At 40.4% G+C, this 14,936-nt stretch overlaps 1 protein-coding gene across 1 annotated transcript in view; it reads right to left on the minus strand.

Annotated features, from left to right (window-relative positions):
* Positions 1-14,936, minus strand: part of DPF3 (D4, zinc and double PHD fingers, family 3) — a 167,394-nt gene that overhangs the window by 44,088 nt on the left and 108,370 nt on the right. Inside the window, 2 exon segments of the mRNA XM_009319183.1 lie at positions 2-103; positions 11,977-12,055. Of these exon segments, the coding sequence (XP_009317458.1) occupies positions 2-103; positions 11,977-12,055 (181 nt within the window).

Below are 14,936 nucleotides of genomic sequence, written 5' to 3' on the forward strand. Positions count from 1 at the left end.
CGTGTCTCCTGCTCACGGGCTTCATCACCCTCTTCGCTGGCGAGGTGGGTGTGAGCATAGTGGTAGCTCAGCCCAGGCCTGTTCTTGTAGCGCTTGCCACAGACTGGGAGGAACGGAGATATGAGGGAGGGGAAGAGAGAATGGAAACATCAGTGTGATCTGCAACAATGGCATCCTCCTCTCAAATAACGCTCCCTTCTCCCCCAAGAGCAGCACCACACACTCCACACGCCTGCCCGAAACTCTTCCAGCCAACGTTGGTGAAAGGTGACAGAAGGGCAGCCCTGCAGCTGGTCGTTCCCACACAAGCTTCCTTCCCACCATGCTTCCAGGAGTCCTTCCTACAGGCCTCGGCAAATGCACATTCAGTCTCCGCAGCTAATACAGCCCTAATCCTCTCTGCTGAGATCACTAACAAGGTTGCACACAAAATTAAATGAAATGCCAGTTCTGATGTTGGTGCCACACAATGCACAGCAGTGGGAACTGGACTGAGAAGAAAGGACATTATTTTCTTCATTACTGATCTCTGAGAAAAAGAAACAGTATTACTTTTTTTTTTTTTTAAAAAAAAAGGCTTTCTGTAAAAGGGTAATAAATAGCTTTTTCCGCAGATTCCCAGTCAAGACAAGGAGATGGAAATCATCCACAGTTTCTTGCTAGAAGAACATTTAGTAGTGATACTTCTTTGTCCAGGTAAATTTCATATTCAGCATCCCAATAAAAAATACAATGTGTGACACAGAATCCTCCTTCTGAACTTTTGTTTATTTGTTTATTTTGTTATGGACTAAGTCAACAGATATTAAGAACAGGATCAAACAATTCAGGGTGATGAAAGGTCTACATTTGCACAGGGAGCTCACCACAAGGGCAAGCTTCATCGTAAGATTCATTACATACAAATTCAGCCTCTATAAAGTTTTTAATTCATGTTATTGTCTCTAAAAGTTATCTCTTTTCATCTTCAAAGCAGTCTCTGAACGTCCATTTTGTTTTATACAGCTATTTCATCTACCAAATACACTTATTGCCATTTTAAAAGATTAGGAAACAAAGGCAAAGAAGCTTAGTGCCCTTCCTGCAAATTTTTACTCGCAGCCACATTTTCCGTCACTTTACTAGCTTTATTAACCTCAAGGATTTCACACAGGAATAAATGTCATGCCCAGTAGTCTGTCCTGCATAGCTTGCTTAGGAAAGTGAAGGAAGTGGCGCCAGAAGAGAGAACAGAACCCAGTAGTCTATTTCTCTGTCTTGTTTTTAGACCCCTTGAAAAAATCTCCAAGGGGGAAATCACCATCCATTCCTAAAAACTTCCCTCAGCCCCGATACTGAAAGTGTATCCTGCAATGTGTATAGATACTTACTTCTCATTCCCCAGACACCTGAGTCTGGGAATGTCATAAGGCTCCATAAACAAAAAAATCAAAAAAGACCCACCCCAGTTATTCATTTACATCTAAGTAAAACTTCTGTTATTATACTTTTCTGCTACTACTCACAAAAAGCCAATTGATGGACCACATTCTGGAACAGATGATAGAAAATTGTAAATCAAAGCCTAGCATGATAACATATTTCATTCTCCACCTCTTCTAACTGATTTGCAAACTCACTCAAGGAAAATACTTTGCCTTATTAGAAATGTGTAAAACAACCTCGTTATATAAATGAGCGATCTGGAATATTAGATACTTTTATCCCAGTTTTCTCCATTCTGCAAGATGATGATCATACAGTCATCATAACAGTACAAAAACTTTCTCCAAATGTCATGTGTCCTTAGCCACAGATTTTTTTCAGTCTTTGAATGCCCTTGATTTAGAAATAGGAATTCCTGCAGGAGAGAGGGGGAGAAAGTTGGGGAGAAATAAAATGGCTAGATACATATGCACATCCATTCGTTGAAGCATCTGCCCTCGTTTCATATGTAAACCTAACTCTTGTGCCAGACATTTTGAACAACTAGACTGCTCTTAGCTGCATGCTCTCCACAAAACGTCAGTTTGGTCTCCCTTCTTCTAGTACCAGCTGTGTATTCTTCTAATGCATTCTGGAGAGGGAAACTCCTCCTCTGCGGTCCTACAGAGCAAAGGACAAGCAATGGAACAGATGCTGGCAGGGAGTCAAACAGCAAGACATCCACAGTTCTGTACGACTTTGTCTCCACTTTTTGAATATTGGAAAAAGTGTAACACAAAAGTAATCATCAAACCGGAGACAGCTACAAAATGTTCACTGTTCAAATTATTTCAGAAAGATAACCCCCTCTAATTACACATGTTACAGCATTTCTTAGAATGGAGAGATAGATTTACATTTCTAGCAGATTATTTCAGTATCATACTAAGTATCTTACTCTATCCCCCTTACTTGTGTGCATTTGAAGATGAAAGTTAAATAATTCTTCTGTTATGAATTACTGATACTGCTCAAAAAGGTCTGTCTACTTAAATTATTTTCAGAGCACTGTCAGCTGATCAGTGCTGTACTGACAAAGGAGGAGGCACTTGGAATTAATAGCTGTGTGATGTTTACTATCCAACTATATCTTGCTCGTATATAGCTTGATTCTGCGTTACTGCTAACCTAGCTGCAAAATCAGATAAGCTCTAAAACCCAGTCTCATTTACCTATTCGAGGGAGGTTTAAATTTCAAAACAAAAATATTTCAAAAAATTCTACCAGACTTTATTTCATTCCGCTCTACCTGAAAACATACCCACAATTCTAGCTGTACAGTTGTTACCTTACAAAAGCACTGTGTCCTTGAATATAGGCCTCATGCATCTTTCTCCCTCAATGCACAAAAGGAAACTTACATTCCATGCAGGAAGTCCCAAGGCCGTGGCCTTGCCTCCACTCCCTACAGGATCCTGCAGGGATTTTAGCTGCGGAGTTTAGGATGGCATAGGAAATCAGATGGGTCTGCAGACTTGCCTGTCTCCAGCAAAAAAAAGTATCAGCTCACCAGGAAAAAACCAGCAAGTATTGATATAAGCTGAGGCAGTAGTAATTCTGCAGCTGAGCCCTTCCCACTGCCAAAACTTTCAGATGGTCTTCAAGGGTGGCAGCAAGCTGAGACATGCCTAGCTAAAAAGGAATTTGGAGGGCTTTATAACCAGAGGTGAGGCAAAGGAGTTCTGTTTACACAGTCCCAGCAGATCGTTTGTAGGACCAAAGATGTGCAGCTTCCAGCAGCTTTTTTTCTTGGTGTCTAGACTTTTCCACCTTTCAAATTCATGCTCTGTCATGGAAAAAGTCCAAAGTGATGCCGTATGTTGAAACTGCAGAGATTTCCTATTCCCCAAGCAAATTAGACTTTTGCAGGGGAAAAAGGGTATCATGATATTAGTCAGGCAAAAGAACCATTGCCTTCAGTGAGACTTTGCTAGAATAAAAGCTAAGTCAGAACTTCATGGTTTCTCCAACAGACTGAATCTTCCTGAATTCACCCTAATCTCTTATTTTGCAGATAGAGCACATTTTATTAATCTACCGTATCACTGTGCTAAGAAGTAGTTTCTATAAAAGGGTGATCATTAATAAACACTTAGCTCTTATGTAACTCTTCCCACTGCAAGACTGGCTTTTCAAACATTAATTAATCTTCCTCCACATTCCTGAGTGGGAAATACTATTCTCATTTCACTTCTGAAAAAAGAGAACCACAGAGGGGTTAAGTGACTTGCCCACACAGTGATCTTTTGTCATTACCGGGATTGGAATTCATGAGTTCCAGCATCCAGACCAGTGCTCACACCACATCTTTCTCATTCTCCGAGCTGACAAAAGCATAATGAGAACTGGTTCCCCCAGTCTGAAACGTACGCTGGTGATTACGTTCTTAACACTATGCAGCTCACACATAGCAAGTGAGAGTGTGCCTTTCATAAACTTTGCCGGGTGGCCTTGCCTTTCTTTCAGCAGCTTTGACTCTTTTTATCTTTAATTTTCCTAGCTGGATAGGCTCATCATCCTTGCATGTGGTAGATTTCATCCTGAATCTCAACACTGGGAAGTTGACTTGATCTCTAATTAGGTAGCCGAGCCCAATGAAAACAGCGGGAGTTTGTAGAACGTAACCGACTCCAATTCCTCCTGCATTCAAAGGATATATTTTGCTATAACCTGATGTGTATGCCATCTTGGGAACAAGCTGGGTAAGTAAGCAGTAATACAGCAGTGCAGATCAAACACCACAAATGGGGAAGAGAGGGAGATTTTATTAGGCCACCAGACACTCTCTTATGATGAACCTTACTTTTCTTCCAATTTGAAGACTGAAACAAAGACGTTACACAACTATGTTATGGGGGAAAAACATAATTTGCAGACAGTTTAATCACAAGCATTGAGTGTTTCATAAAAGAGAACTCTGTTCTAAGTTCTGGCCTGTAACAGCCTGCAACTCTGGATAAGCAAATTCTCACTCGGTTTACATTTCTCAATCAGTAAAATTAATATAAAATACTTCCCCTGCTTTAAAAGGGGATTTGAAATCTATGACTTAAAAGACTTCCTCATCAAATATTTAATGGCTGTGTTGCTGTCATTTTGAAATTGTTACACATTTGGTCCTTGGCAGGCTGTGAGCTATGTTCCAGCCAGCTCTCCACATACATTTTGCACAATCTGTCACCAGTATGAGACAGAAGGAAACAATCCATGTTTTTAGTGGAAACAGGAAACTGGGGGAGTAGATGCTTTTTTTTTTTTTTTTGTCACTGAATCTTGCCCCCTTCATTGTCTTTCTTTGCTTTTCTCCTTTGCCTCCTGTTCTTTCTTCTCAGCTGGGCTGTGTCAAACACTAAATCTTAAGTTAACTGCTGGCAGGCAGTCATTCCTCAAAGTTATCTTCCTGTCCCACCATTCACTCCACTCCAAAAAAGCCATTCTTTGTTTTGCACTGGTTTGGTAATATAACCTCCCCTGTTACAGTTATGTCCACACTCTGGCACATCTAGAGTTCTCAAATGCTAACAGTGTATTTTGACCTCCACCGATGGAAAGGCATTAACGTTTGTCCCACTTTGATCAGTACTGCCATGCTATACACCTCTAGTATTAGAGCAGCTCTTTAGTAACGCATTTCATAGGGGCTTTTCTGTAGGTAGTAAATAGTCCTTGTTTCAGTGCCCCCAGAGGACAAGTCCCAGAATCTACCTGCTGTATTGAGATCACAGGAATGTTGAACTTCAGCGCAAAACATGCACAGGTCAACAATATATATGTCCACATTTCAATAAATGATTGCTAGCAGAGGCAAAGGAGAAAACAGGTAGCATATATGAGTAGAAAACATTCAACTAGCAGAGTCAACTCTGTTCCCCTCTTACCATGTGCTCTACTCCAGACCTGTGCTATTCAATGTTAAAAAAAAAAAAGTGTCCTTGCCTCTCTGTTATTGGTAGAAAAGCCAAGATTATAGTCAATGAATGCCAAGTATAGCAGCTATGGTGAGAGAGTTGTTTGTTAGGTTCATCTGAACAATCATCTTATTCTAGATCTTATTGCTTATTAACTACTTAGGGATTCACTAGAAAGGCTAATACCAGGAGATGATTTAGGGCTTAAATTGCTAATAGTTTAAAGGGAAGCTGAAGTCATGATGGAGATTTATGAGAAGCATGTAAAAATATAATGCTATAATCAAAGCATTTTCAAATCAGCTTGTCATTGTGCTATTTAACCAAAGGTCTGTCCTAACAAGCAGCAGTTAGTGTTGGACTCATTCATAGTATCTGTAAGAATTAAGACAACAGATTAAATCTCAGAAAACTGGTAAAAATCAAGCTAAATCATAATTCATCTTGTAGGCCTTTTGTATTCCAGCAAACCTTCCAGAGAATCAATGAGATGTTTGTTAAAATGAGTATGACAGGATCAGGTTCATTTCAAGGAGATGAGAAAGAAGGCAGGTGAAGTTAGCAAGGTAATTACTAGAGTCGTCACTTTGTGAACATATACAATAAAATAGTTCCTAAAGAATAGGCCTCAAGGAATTGCATTTGGCAAGTCATGCTAGAACAATATAACATTTAACTGGGATTTTCTAAGGAAACTAAAAGACAGAGATCCTCAGTACCAATTGAAACTCAGTGGAATCTGTTAGTCTTAAATCACTTAAACTACCTGGAGACTCCAGCCTTTTGTTGGCAGAACCTACAATACGTTTAGTGAGAAAGGGAATGAGGAAGAAAAAAATTAACCTCAAAATAATGAAATTTCAATGCCCCGCTGGATGATGAACTTACAGAAAAAGCAGGAGGATGTTTCAAGCTATAGTGATTTGGATGTAAGGTCAAGCATTTTTAAAAACAAAACCATGTTCTGAATAATTATTAGTAGTTCAAAGTCAAGTTCAAAGTGTCCACTTAGGGACCAAGCTTTATACGACCTGTAGGCACAATACAAGCAGATAGGCACTTAGTGGGATCTTCAGCGAAAACAGTTTAGGAGCCTACCTCCAGTTGAAGTCAATGAGAATTAGGAACCTAATTTTTTTGAAAACTTTTTTGAAAAAGGCATCTTTCTGCATCTTCAAGCACCTGAAAGAGTCTATTTTGGGCCTAATGCTTGCCAATGTTTTTATCATTAATTTGGAGGGTGGAATAGAGAGTGAAAGAATCAAACGTGCAGAGAACTGACTGTTGGCGAAAATACTGGAATAATAATAAAAATATATCATATGAGCTTCATTAATCAAAGAATTCTTTCAAACAGTAATGTAATTAGTAAATATTAGTATGACACAGTATAGATAAATAAAACACAGTATAAACAGGACAAAGCAGTATAATGAGGAAACTAAAGATGATAGATAATCTGCCTGAGTAGAAACAGGTTGAACAGGGAAGGAACAAGAAGCTATAGCAAATGGTATATTAAATATGAACTCACACGGTGGACAAGGATGAAAACTCCTTTGCCACTGCAACGACACAGCACTGGAGAGGGGCGTCTTGCATTGAAAAGGGTTTACTAAGCAACCTATTAGGTCAGCCATCTCTGTACCTCTCATAGATACATAATGGAGCAAGTTGCATAAATCCAAGTTCTACAAGTAAATGTAAGTTACATGTAAATGTATCAACCATTCGTCTTCTGAACTGCTTCTATCGTCAGAACAGCACATTCTACTTAGTTCTGGCCACTGCTACTTAAATAAGACCCTTTGGAGATTTTTCAGAGAAAAGAAACAAGCTTAGTAAAAGAGCTGAAGAAAACACAGTGGAAAGAAGCCCCAGTAACTGTTTACAGACGTAGAAAGAAGACATTGTTATGCACTAAGAACAGAGCAAGAACTGCTGGTCTTAGACTGCAGCAGAGAAAATTCAGGTTAAATAACTAGAGAAACCTGAAAATGCAGTTTTTGACGAAAGAATCAGCTTCTACAAAACACTATATGATCAGTGTCTCTGGATACATGCAAGGTTGCATTAGTCACTGATCCAGCAGAGATCATAGGAAGGTTTCAGTTAATTCTCCTTTTGCACAAGGGATGGATCTGAATGCATATCTCAGCCTCAGAGGGACTGTGAATAAAGGATACGATACAAACATAAGTTGTTGTGCTAAAATAGCAGTTTATACAGGAATCAAACTAAAAGGAGACAAGGACATATTGGTAATAGGAAAAGAAAGAAACTTATTTTAGAGATGGGCAAGGGAAATCTTCCATAGATAGAGGGACTGAAAACAAAGGTGGAAGTACGTACGTAGGTAAGTCTCCGTGGGAACATGAGAAGAATGAAAGCAGACAAATGAGGATGGACAGCAGGAAAGTTAATAACTTGTACAGGTTCAGCACAAACTAACCGCTCTGGCTAAAGGAAGTAGACATCTGGAGTCATGAAGCTCAGGTGCTACAAGTGATTGCAACTTTTAAACCAGAATACTAGTTCCTAGATAAAACTTCAGAGAAGCCTTTTTCTTTTTTTTTAAATAGTAAATAATATATAATAAAGAATATGAAAATAGCAGAAAGATTTTTAAGAAGACTGCTGTGGTAGAACTGACAGTTCTCCAGCTGATCATTTGACAACAACATGACATCAATTCTTATTACATACGTAGGTATTCATACATTCATTCACTCTGTCCCTCCTTTAAAAATCACATGCCCAGTTTATCGTTGACAGCTGTGGTGGCGTATTTTCCACTTCTTTTGCTTGACATAAGAGGCTGTGCTTTGCTCCTCAAGCCCTACTTTTCACTGTCCTTTAAGGCACCTGCTCTATCTCCTGGCCAGGTATTCAAGCTATGTTTGGGTCTGGTCTCATAGAGCAGCTGACCCATTCGGCTACGTTACCATTTCCAGCCTATACCCATCTCACACCAGGCTGCCCTGCCACTTTCATTATCCAAGCATTTATCCCAAGGGAGGTCAAGGCACAACACTATCCAATGCAGCTGGTTGAAAACCTGACCAACTAGTTTTCCACTTGCTGATTTGATGAAACAAGGCATTTCATGATTATGTTAGCAATTTGATCGATGCTTTGAATGGTCAAACATTTTATTCTGAACTTCTGATACAGTAGATGCTCAATAAAATCAGCTGAAGTATTTCAGAATATTTCATTCCACAAAACAAGCAACCAAACACCTTTCTTTAAAAACACAGGATGACAAAACATTTTGAGATTTGAAAACCTTCCTCCATATAGAAATTCCGTATTTCCAGTCAGTTTTAATATTGTGACCAGGTTTAATATTGGTGTATAGCTGAATGCCTCTTCCAAAAAAGGCAGGCCTTTTCAGAAATAACATTGCTATCTTCCAACACAAGGGGCAGTGTCAGCTGGGTACTGCTCTTGCATCATCTTACTGACACACAGACTAGTTTTTTCCCATAACCTTTTTATTACTGATGAAACCTTGTGATATACTCGTTTCCCATAAATATGAATGTGTAACTATGAAAAAAGAGCAGAGTAGTTCTTCACCGCAAATCATTTTTTGTGCCCATGCAGTTAAATAAGACAATTAATTTGCTTTAGATATGCTTATGCTTTCTTCTTTGTGGTTACTTTCCAAACTCAAATATCAGAACACTTGCAGAAAAAGCAACCTGGAGGTAAATTAAACAATATACAGAAAAAGTAAAGTGTTGTTGTGGTTTAGCCTGGCGCGCAGCTAAACATCACACAACCATTTGCTCACACCCCCCACAGTGGGATGGGGGAGAGAATCGGGAAGAAAAAAGTAAAATTCGTGGGTTGAGATAAAGGCAGTTTAATAGAAAAGAAAAGGAAGGGAAAATAATAATAATAATGATGAAAGAATATACAAAATAAGTGATGCACAATGCAGTTGCTCACCACCTGCCAACCGATGCCCAGCCAGTCCCCGAGCAGCGGCCCCCCCGGCCAGCTTTCCCCCAGTTTGTGTACTGAGCATGACGTCATATGGTATGGAATGTCCCTTTGGCCAGTTTGGGTCAGCTGTCCTGGCTGTGCCCCCTCCCAGCTTCTCGCTGGCAGGGCTTGAGAAGCTGAAAAGTCCTTGACTAGTGTAAGCACTCCTTAGCAACTAAAACATCAGTGTGTTATCAACATTATTCTCATCCTCAATCCAAAACACAGCACTGTACCAGCTACTAGGAAAAAAATTAACTCTCTCCCAGCTGAAACCAGGACAAGTGTCAACCTATTAAGGCAATTATTTATACCAATAATGTAATTGTGGGAATCACATTTTCCCAAACAGGAAACAGATTCTCTATTTTTGACCTGCATGTTTCCACATAAAACAAAACTATCTGCCCATACATCTGCACATGGAGTACTGCAAACCAATTTCTAACCTACCACAATTAGATTGAGATTCATCTATAAAAATATTTAGCAAATAATTTCAAAGAAAAAATTGATTCAATAAATCCACCCAAGCAGGAAAGAGGCCTCAACCTAAGCCAATTATTCGCAATGAATTGTATGCAGTATTTCTACAGAAAGTTAACAGGGCAGGATATTACTTCAGGATGATGGCATTACAATTGGGACAGTTCTTTCCTTCGGCTCCACAGTCAGGTAAAAGAGTTCTGCTACCACATAACCCTTTTCTCAGCTATCTACAATGGGAAAGGAGGAGTCACTGTGTAAAGTCTGGATTCCAAAACTCCTTATGACTCACCTCTAACTATAAGTTTCCTAAAAATGAAAGGTATCAGCCAAATGAAATAGGAAAGTTTATATTTCCAAAACCAAAGAGGAAATTTATGCTCCAAAATGTAAGCCAAGGCAAAATTCCATCAGCACAACAATGTACCAGAGCCTTGACTTCAGCCCAGATTTCTGCTTCCTACTTTGATATCTTAGATGTTTTATCCACTCTGTGCAAATCACTACTATGCATGTTGAGAGTTCTCTGTAAGATCCAAAAGCAAAGCAAGATCAGACAATAAAGAGTCATTATGTTCAAAATTACTACTGCTGACAAGTGTCCTTGGATTTAGAAGGATGTTCCAGAAAAGAGATAAAGACAGCTATGCATATACCAGCAGAGGAAAGCTGTGGATTTCAGCAAGATACATATTGGGCTCCCAGAGAAGTCTTAGAAGACACATTTTAGTTCTTCCAACACACAAGGACAGCTATTTAACCACAGCAGAAATCTCCTGACTCTTCATATCCTAAAGAGCTCTTCCTCCTTGATCATGTGTTCAGACGCTCCCATTCATGTTCAAGTCTTTCCATTTCTACTCATTGCCCTTAGAATATCCACCTTGCTGAAGCAAAATACCCAACATGTCTATCACTGTACTGTGCAGGGTCACCTGGTCTCACCATAAAAGCATATGATTTGATCACATGGAATATAGTTCTTATTTACCATGCATACTCCTTATTTCTTCATGTTTTTAAAAATAAGCAGGAAATACCCCCCACAGATTGACATAGTAACGGTTGGTCTTTTAAGGTCAGTAACGTTGCAAGATAGGTAAATAGTGGAGAAAGGGGGATTCTAATTGTCCTCAAAACCACCAAACATTTTTGGATCACAGAAGTTAAGACCTCCTGCTATCCTCCTACTCCTATTAACTTCTGTTAGGTTATTGTCTTATAGGATAGAAGGCACCCAGTAGCACAAATTATTATTGCATGTACACTCTACAGTAAACCTTAAGATGGGAGACCTCAAAAGCATGTGGGTAAGGTAAGTGCCCTTCAGAGAAATGACACAGTGAAGCAAAAAAGAGTATCAAAAGATGGAGGAAAGCACCAAGGACTAGACCGTAAAAAAAATACATTGTGTATCAAATATTGGACTCCTTCCTCATACTAGGACTCTGGTATCCTTCTTCAGTTTGAACATTGGACTCTGGTATAATTTTTCAGCTGGGGCAATGCCTTACTTCACCTGCAGTCTCACTGCAAGACATCAAACAGCATGGCCATATTCAAAGGGAATATGTATCAAAACAAAGCATTCCAGTTGTGTTTGTTTCTTAGGAGGGCTCAACTCCTGATGATGCCACAAGAGTACCTTCTGAGTGAGGGATGAGAATAAGACCTTCAAAATCTAGCCCAGTGAGATTTTAAAAGGACTGAAGGAAAGAGAATCACCAAATATATGAAGAGATACAACAAGGGTAAAGTACCTTTGTCGGAGATTTTTGAGTTATGCTTTTGTTTGTAACTATCTGAAACAGAGAAAGAAATAGAGGGTGAATCTTACTTGGGGAAAGGAAGACAAAAGGCAGAGAAGCCAGAAAAAGAGAAGGAGAAAGAGAAAGAAAATATAAGAGATGATTCATTATAGGGCAAAGGGAAGTGGAGCCTTGCCGAGGACTTAATTTTATTTTCTTCATGCAAAAACACCAAGAGCAGCAGCAACAGCAGGTGCCAAACATGCAAGTCAGAGAGCAGCAGAATATGTTGCTGGAAGGGAAAAGATGAAGCCCTGAGTGCACCGAGCTCGTAGGACTAGGCTGGAAGCAGAATCAGCTGTCTGGGTACTACTTACTGTCACAAACATAGGGTTTGTCATGATCGTCCTGGGAGGCAGCATCATTCCGTCTCCTGCCACCTCCAGATCCCCGAGCCTGCAAGGACAAGAGGAATGTTAACATTATTCCATCGCCACTCAGGTCTCCTTGTGCCCCTCACCCTCCTATGAAAAATGTGCAATATAAACTAAACAAATCCTCAGCTTCCATACAGGTTTATCAAGGGTGGGTTTGACCCTTCATCTCCTAAGATATGCACTGTGTTAATGGACCTTGTAATGCAGTGGAGATCCCCTCCACAGATAACCCAAACTGTTCATCCATAGCAGTAGGTCACTGCCAGCACATATTCAGTAGAGTATCATCACACATTCATTTCTGAAGATGTTCAAATACCTTGCTTAACTGAATATGAATGAATGAATAGATGAACAGGTGTTAGAGGATAAATATAACCATTAAATCAGCCAGAAAACAGGCCCCAAATAAAACAGAGGTAAAATTATTTCCTTTACTATTTTCAAAGGGGGGCTGTTTGTTTTGTTTTGTTTTGTTTTCTAGCTGAAAAAGCAATGTTTTGAAATGGCCTTCTGGGACAAAGATACCATGGCTAATTATAAAATGGAGCTTTGGTCAGTTAGTGGAAAAGATTAGGTCACATGGCTACCTGCAATAACAGAGAACGGGAATTACCCAGAAAGATCTCTGCAGTTCTGTGTTCCTACAACATACCAAGTTGGCAGCCCTGGAAACAGAAAAGCTCTGTTTCTCCACAGCACAGACTGCTCTGTCCTGAGCTCCAGGGGTAAGAGCGGAATTCAGCATCAAAGTTACTTGGTCCTGACCCTTCTCAGCTGAGATGCCAACAAGGGGACAGTTGATATCTGTCCAATGGTGGAGGCTGTGATGTGCAACTGGGAATTAAGCCAAGGCCTTCAATTCTTTCATGTTCACTAATGTACAGTCTGTAGATGACAATAATTTTAGACTTGATCTTTATTTGAGGAAGTGATCTGCAGGTGGATGGCTAGATAGCCCTTTATCAATTCTGCCAGCTACTCTATTCCTGGATAAAAGCAACAAAATTGTTTCTGCTGCTCCTCTTACTAAACTGTTGATGTTTCTCACCCTAGACAAGGCTGTCTGACTCAAATCCTTCAAGCTTTTGCATGTGAAAACAAGAAAGGGACAGAGCTTCATCAAGTCAAGCTGGACAAGATGTAGAAATTCTGAGAATATTAGTGCCCCAGACACAAAGGGGTCATATGAGCTCTGTCCCTCTTCTATGGATTTGGCACTGAACTGGCACTATTCGAGCTGCATTCCATCAGACATCTAAAGAGAAGGAACAAGGAACAGTTTTACACTGGCCTGCCACAGTCTGTCAAAACAGGGATTTAAAAAAACTTCACACATTATTTTCCTGGGATTGCTCAGATCTAACTCTTAACACAGTCCTGAAGGAAAGACATGGATTTGCAGCTGTCTGGATGGGGTAAATACTATTAGGTATGACAAGTACTGCTCTGCCTTCTGCAAAGACCTCTGTGCAGATCAGCACACACGTGTAAGGGTGAACTGAAAAGCAGTTTCACCCTGGAAAAGGCCCCAGCAACAATTGTTTGGTGGAAGCTACTTTACTGACCATAGCACATAAAATCATCTTACTAGCCTGCAGTATTTTCTCTCTGACTGCCAGCACTGTAAATCCCCTCTGGGCTATGAAATCAATCCCAGGCTAGTTCCTTCCTTCCCTCACTACTGCAAAATGTGTTGCAAGCTGAATTTCGGTCCATGGCAGCTGCTATACAACCCTCAGCTCATCAGAGAGCCTTCATAGAGACAAGTGATTGGCCCTTAAATATTTCTGCTGATACCTGGATTAGGATCCAATTTCCCTATCCTACCAGCTGCATTGGCTTTTCAGGGCTGTGAAAAAGCTCTAAAGTCTTATTTTTGTCACCAGTCAGTAGGTCTGACTCTGTTTACACACTGAGAACGGATCTGTTGAGTAAGAAGGTACTATTTTTACATAGGCACCTTTCAGAATAGGATGGTAATTTAAGGTCTGTTGCTCGGAGTTTTGCTAGTCTTACAGCCAGCTGTTTCCCTTCAAACCGTTCTCTACAGAAACGCAAGGGTACAGCATTCATGTCATGACCACACGTCAGATATGTTTTTTCATGCACTGAACACACAGAGGGAGATTTTTCAAGTCAATGACTTTCAATGGGACTTGGGTTCCTAAATGTCTTTAGTGCCTTTGAAATTGTCCCATGGGATATTCAGCTGACAAGCAGACAATCTGTACAGGTGCAGCTGCATTCCCCTCGTATCTCCTAGCAAACTATCCTTCCCAGCTCCTACCACATTCTCCCTGTCCAGCAAAGATACTAAAAAGCTCCTTCCGTAAATCCATCTCTTCGGCCTTCAGTGTCCTTCCTAATGCTCCCACAATTCCAGGGCTAGCCTTGAAGGGGTAGTAAACCAAGCAGCTGCCCCAGAGGCACTAAGTTGAGTGCCACGTGCTGGCTGTCGGCACTCCAGTCTGTTGAATTCAGTCATCCACGACTGCCTTCATTCTCCTGACGGGACACAGCAAAGACTACGAGACTTGATGTGTGAGGCCTGGAAGCCATGGCACAGCAGCCTTGAAGCAGCCCTGAAGCAGCCAGAGAGAGTAGCCAGAGGGACAGATGGAGAGTCCAGGATTAAAAATAAAATCATGCTATGGGGAAAGGAAGGGGCATGTGCAATTTAGAAAGTCCAGAGCAGTAATTCTGTCGCATTAATCCTGCATCGATGCTGTCAGCCCTTCTCACTCCTTCTCTGAATCCCCAAAGGCCACACTCTGTAGGATCTAGTTTCCTATGCATGTCCTTCCCCTCTTCTGCCCTCTAAAAATAACTTAATCAACTCCTTCCCAGAAACAAAGTGCTGCCCAGGTTTCATGTCCCCTAATTTCAAATCCTGGGTC

This window comes from Pygoscelis adeliae, unplaced genomic scaffold (genome assembly GCF_000699105.1).
Source record: "Pygoscelis adeliae isolate BGI_AS28 unplaced genomic scaffold, ASM69910v1 Scaffold22, whole genome shotgun sequence".
Taxonomy (NCBI): Eukaryota; Metazoa; Chordata; class Aves; order Sphenisciformes; family Spheniscidae; genus Pygoscelis; species Pygoscelis adeliae.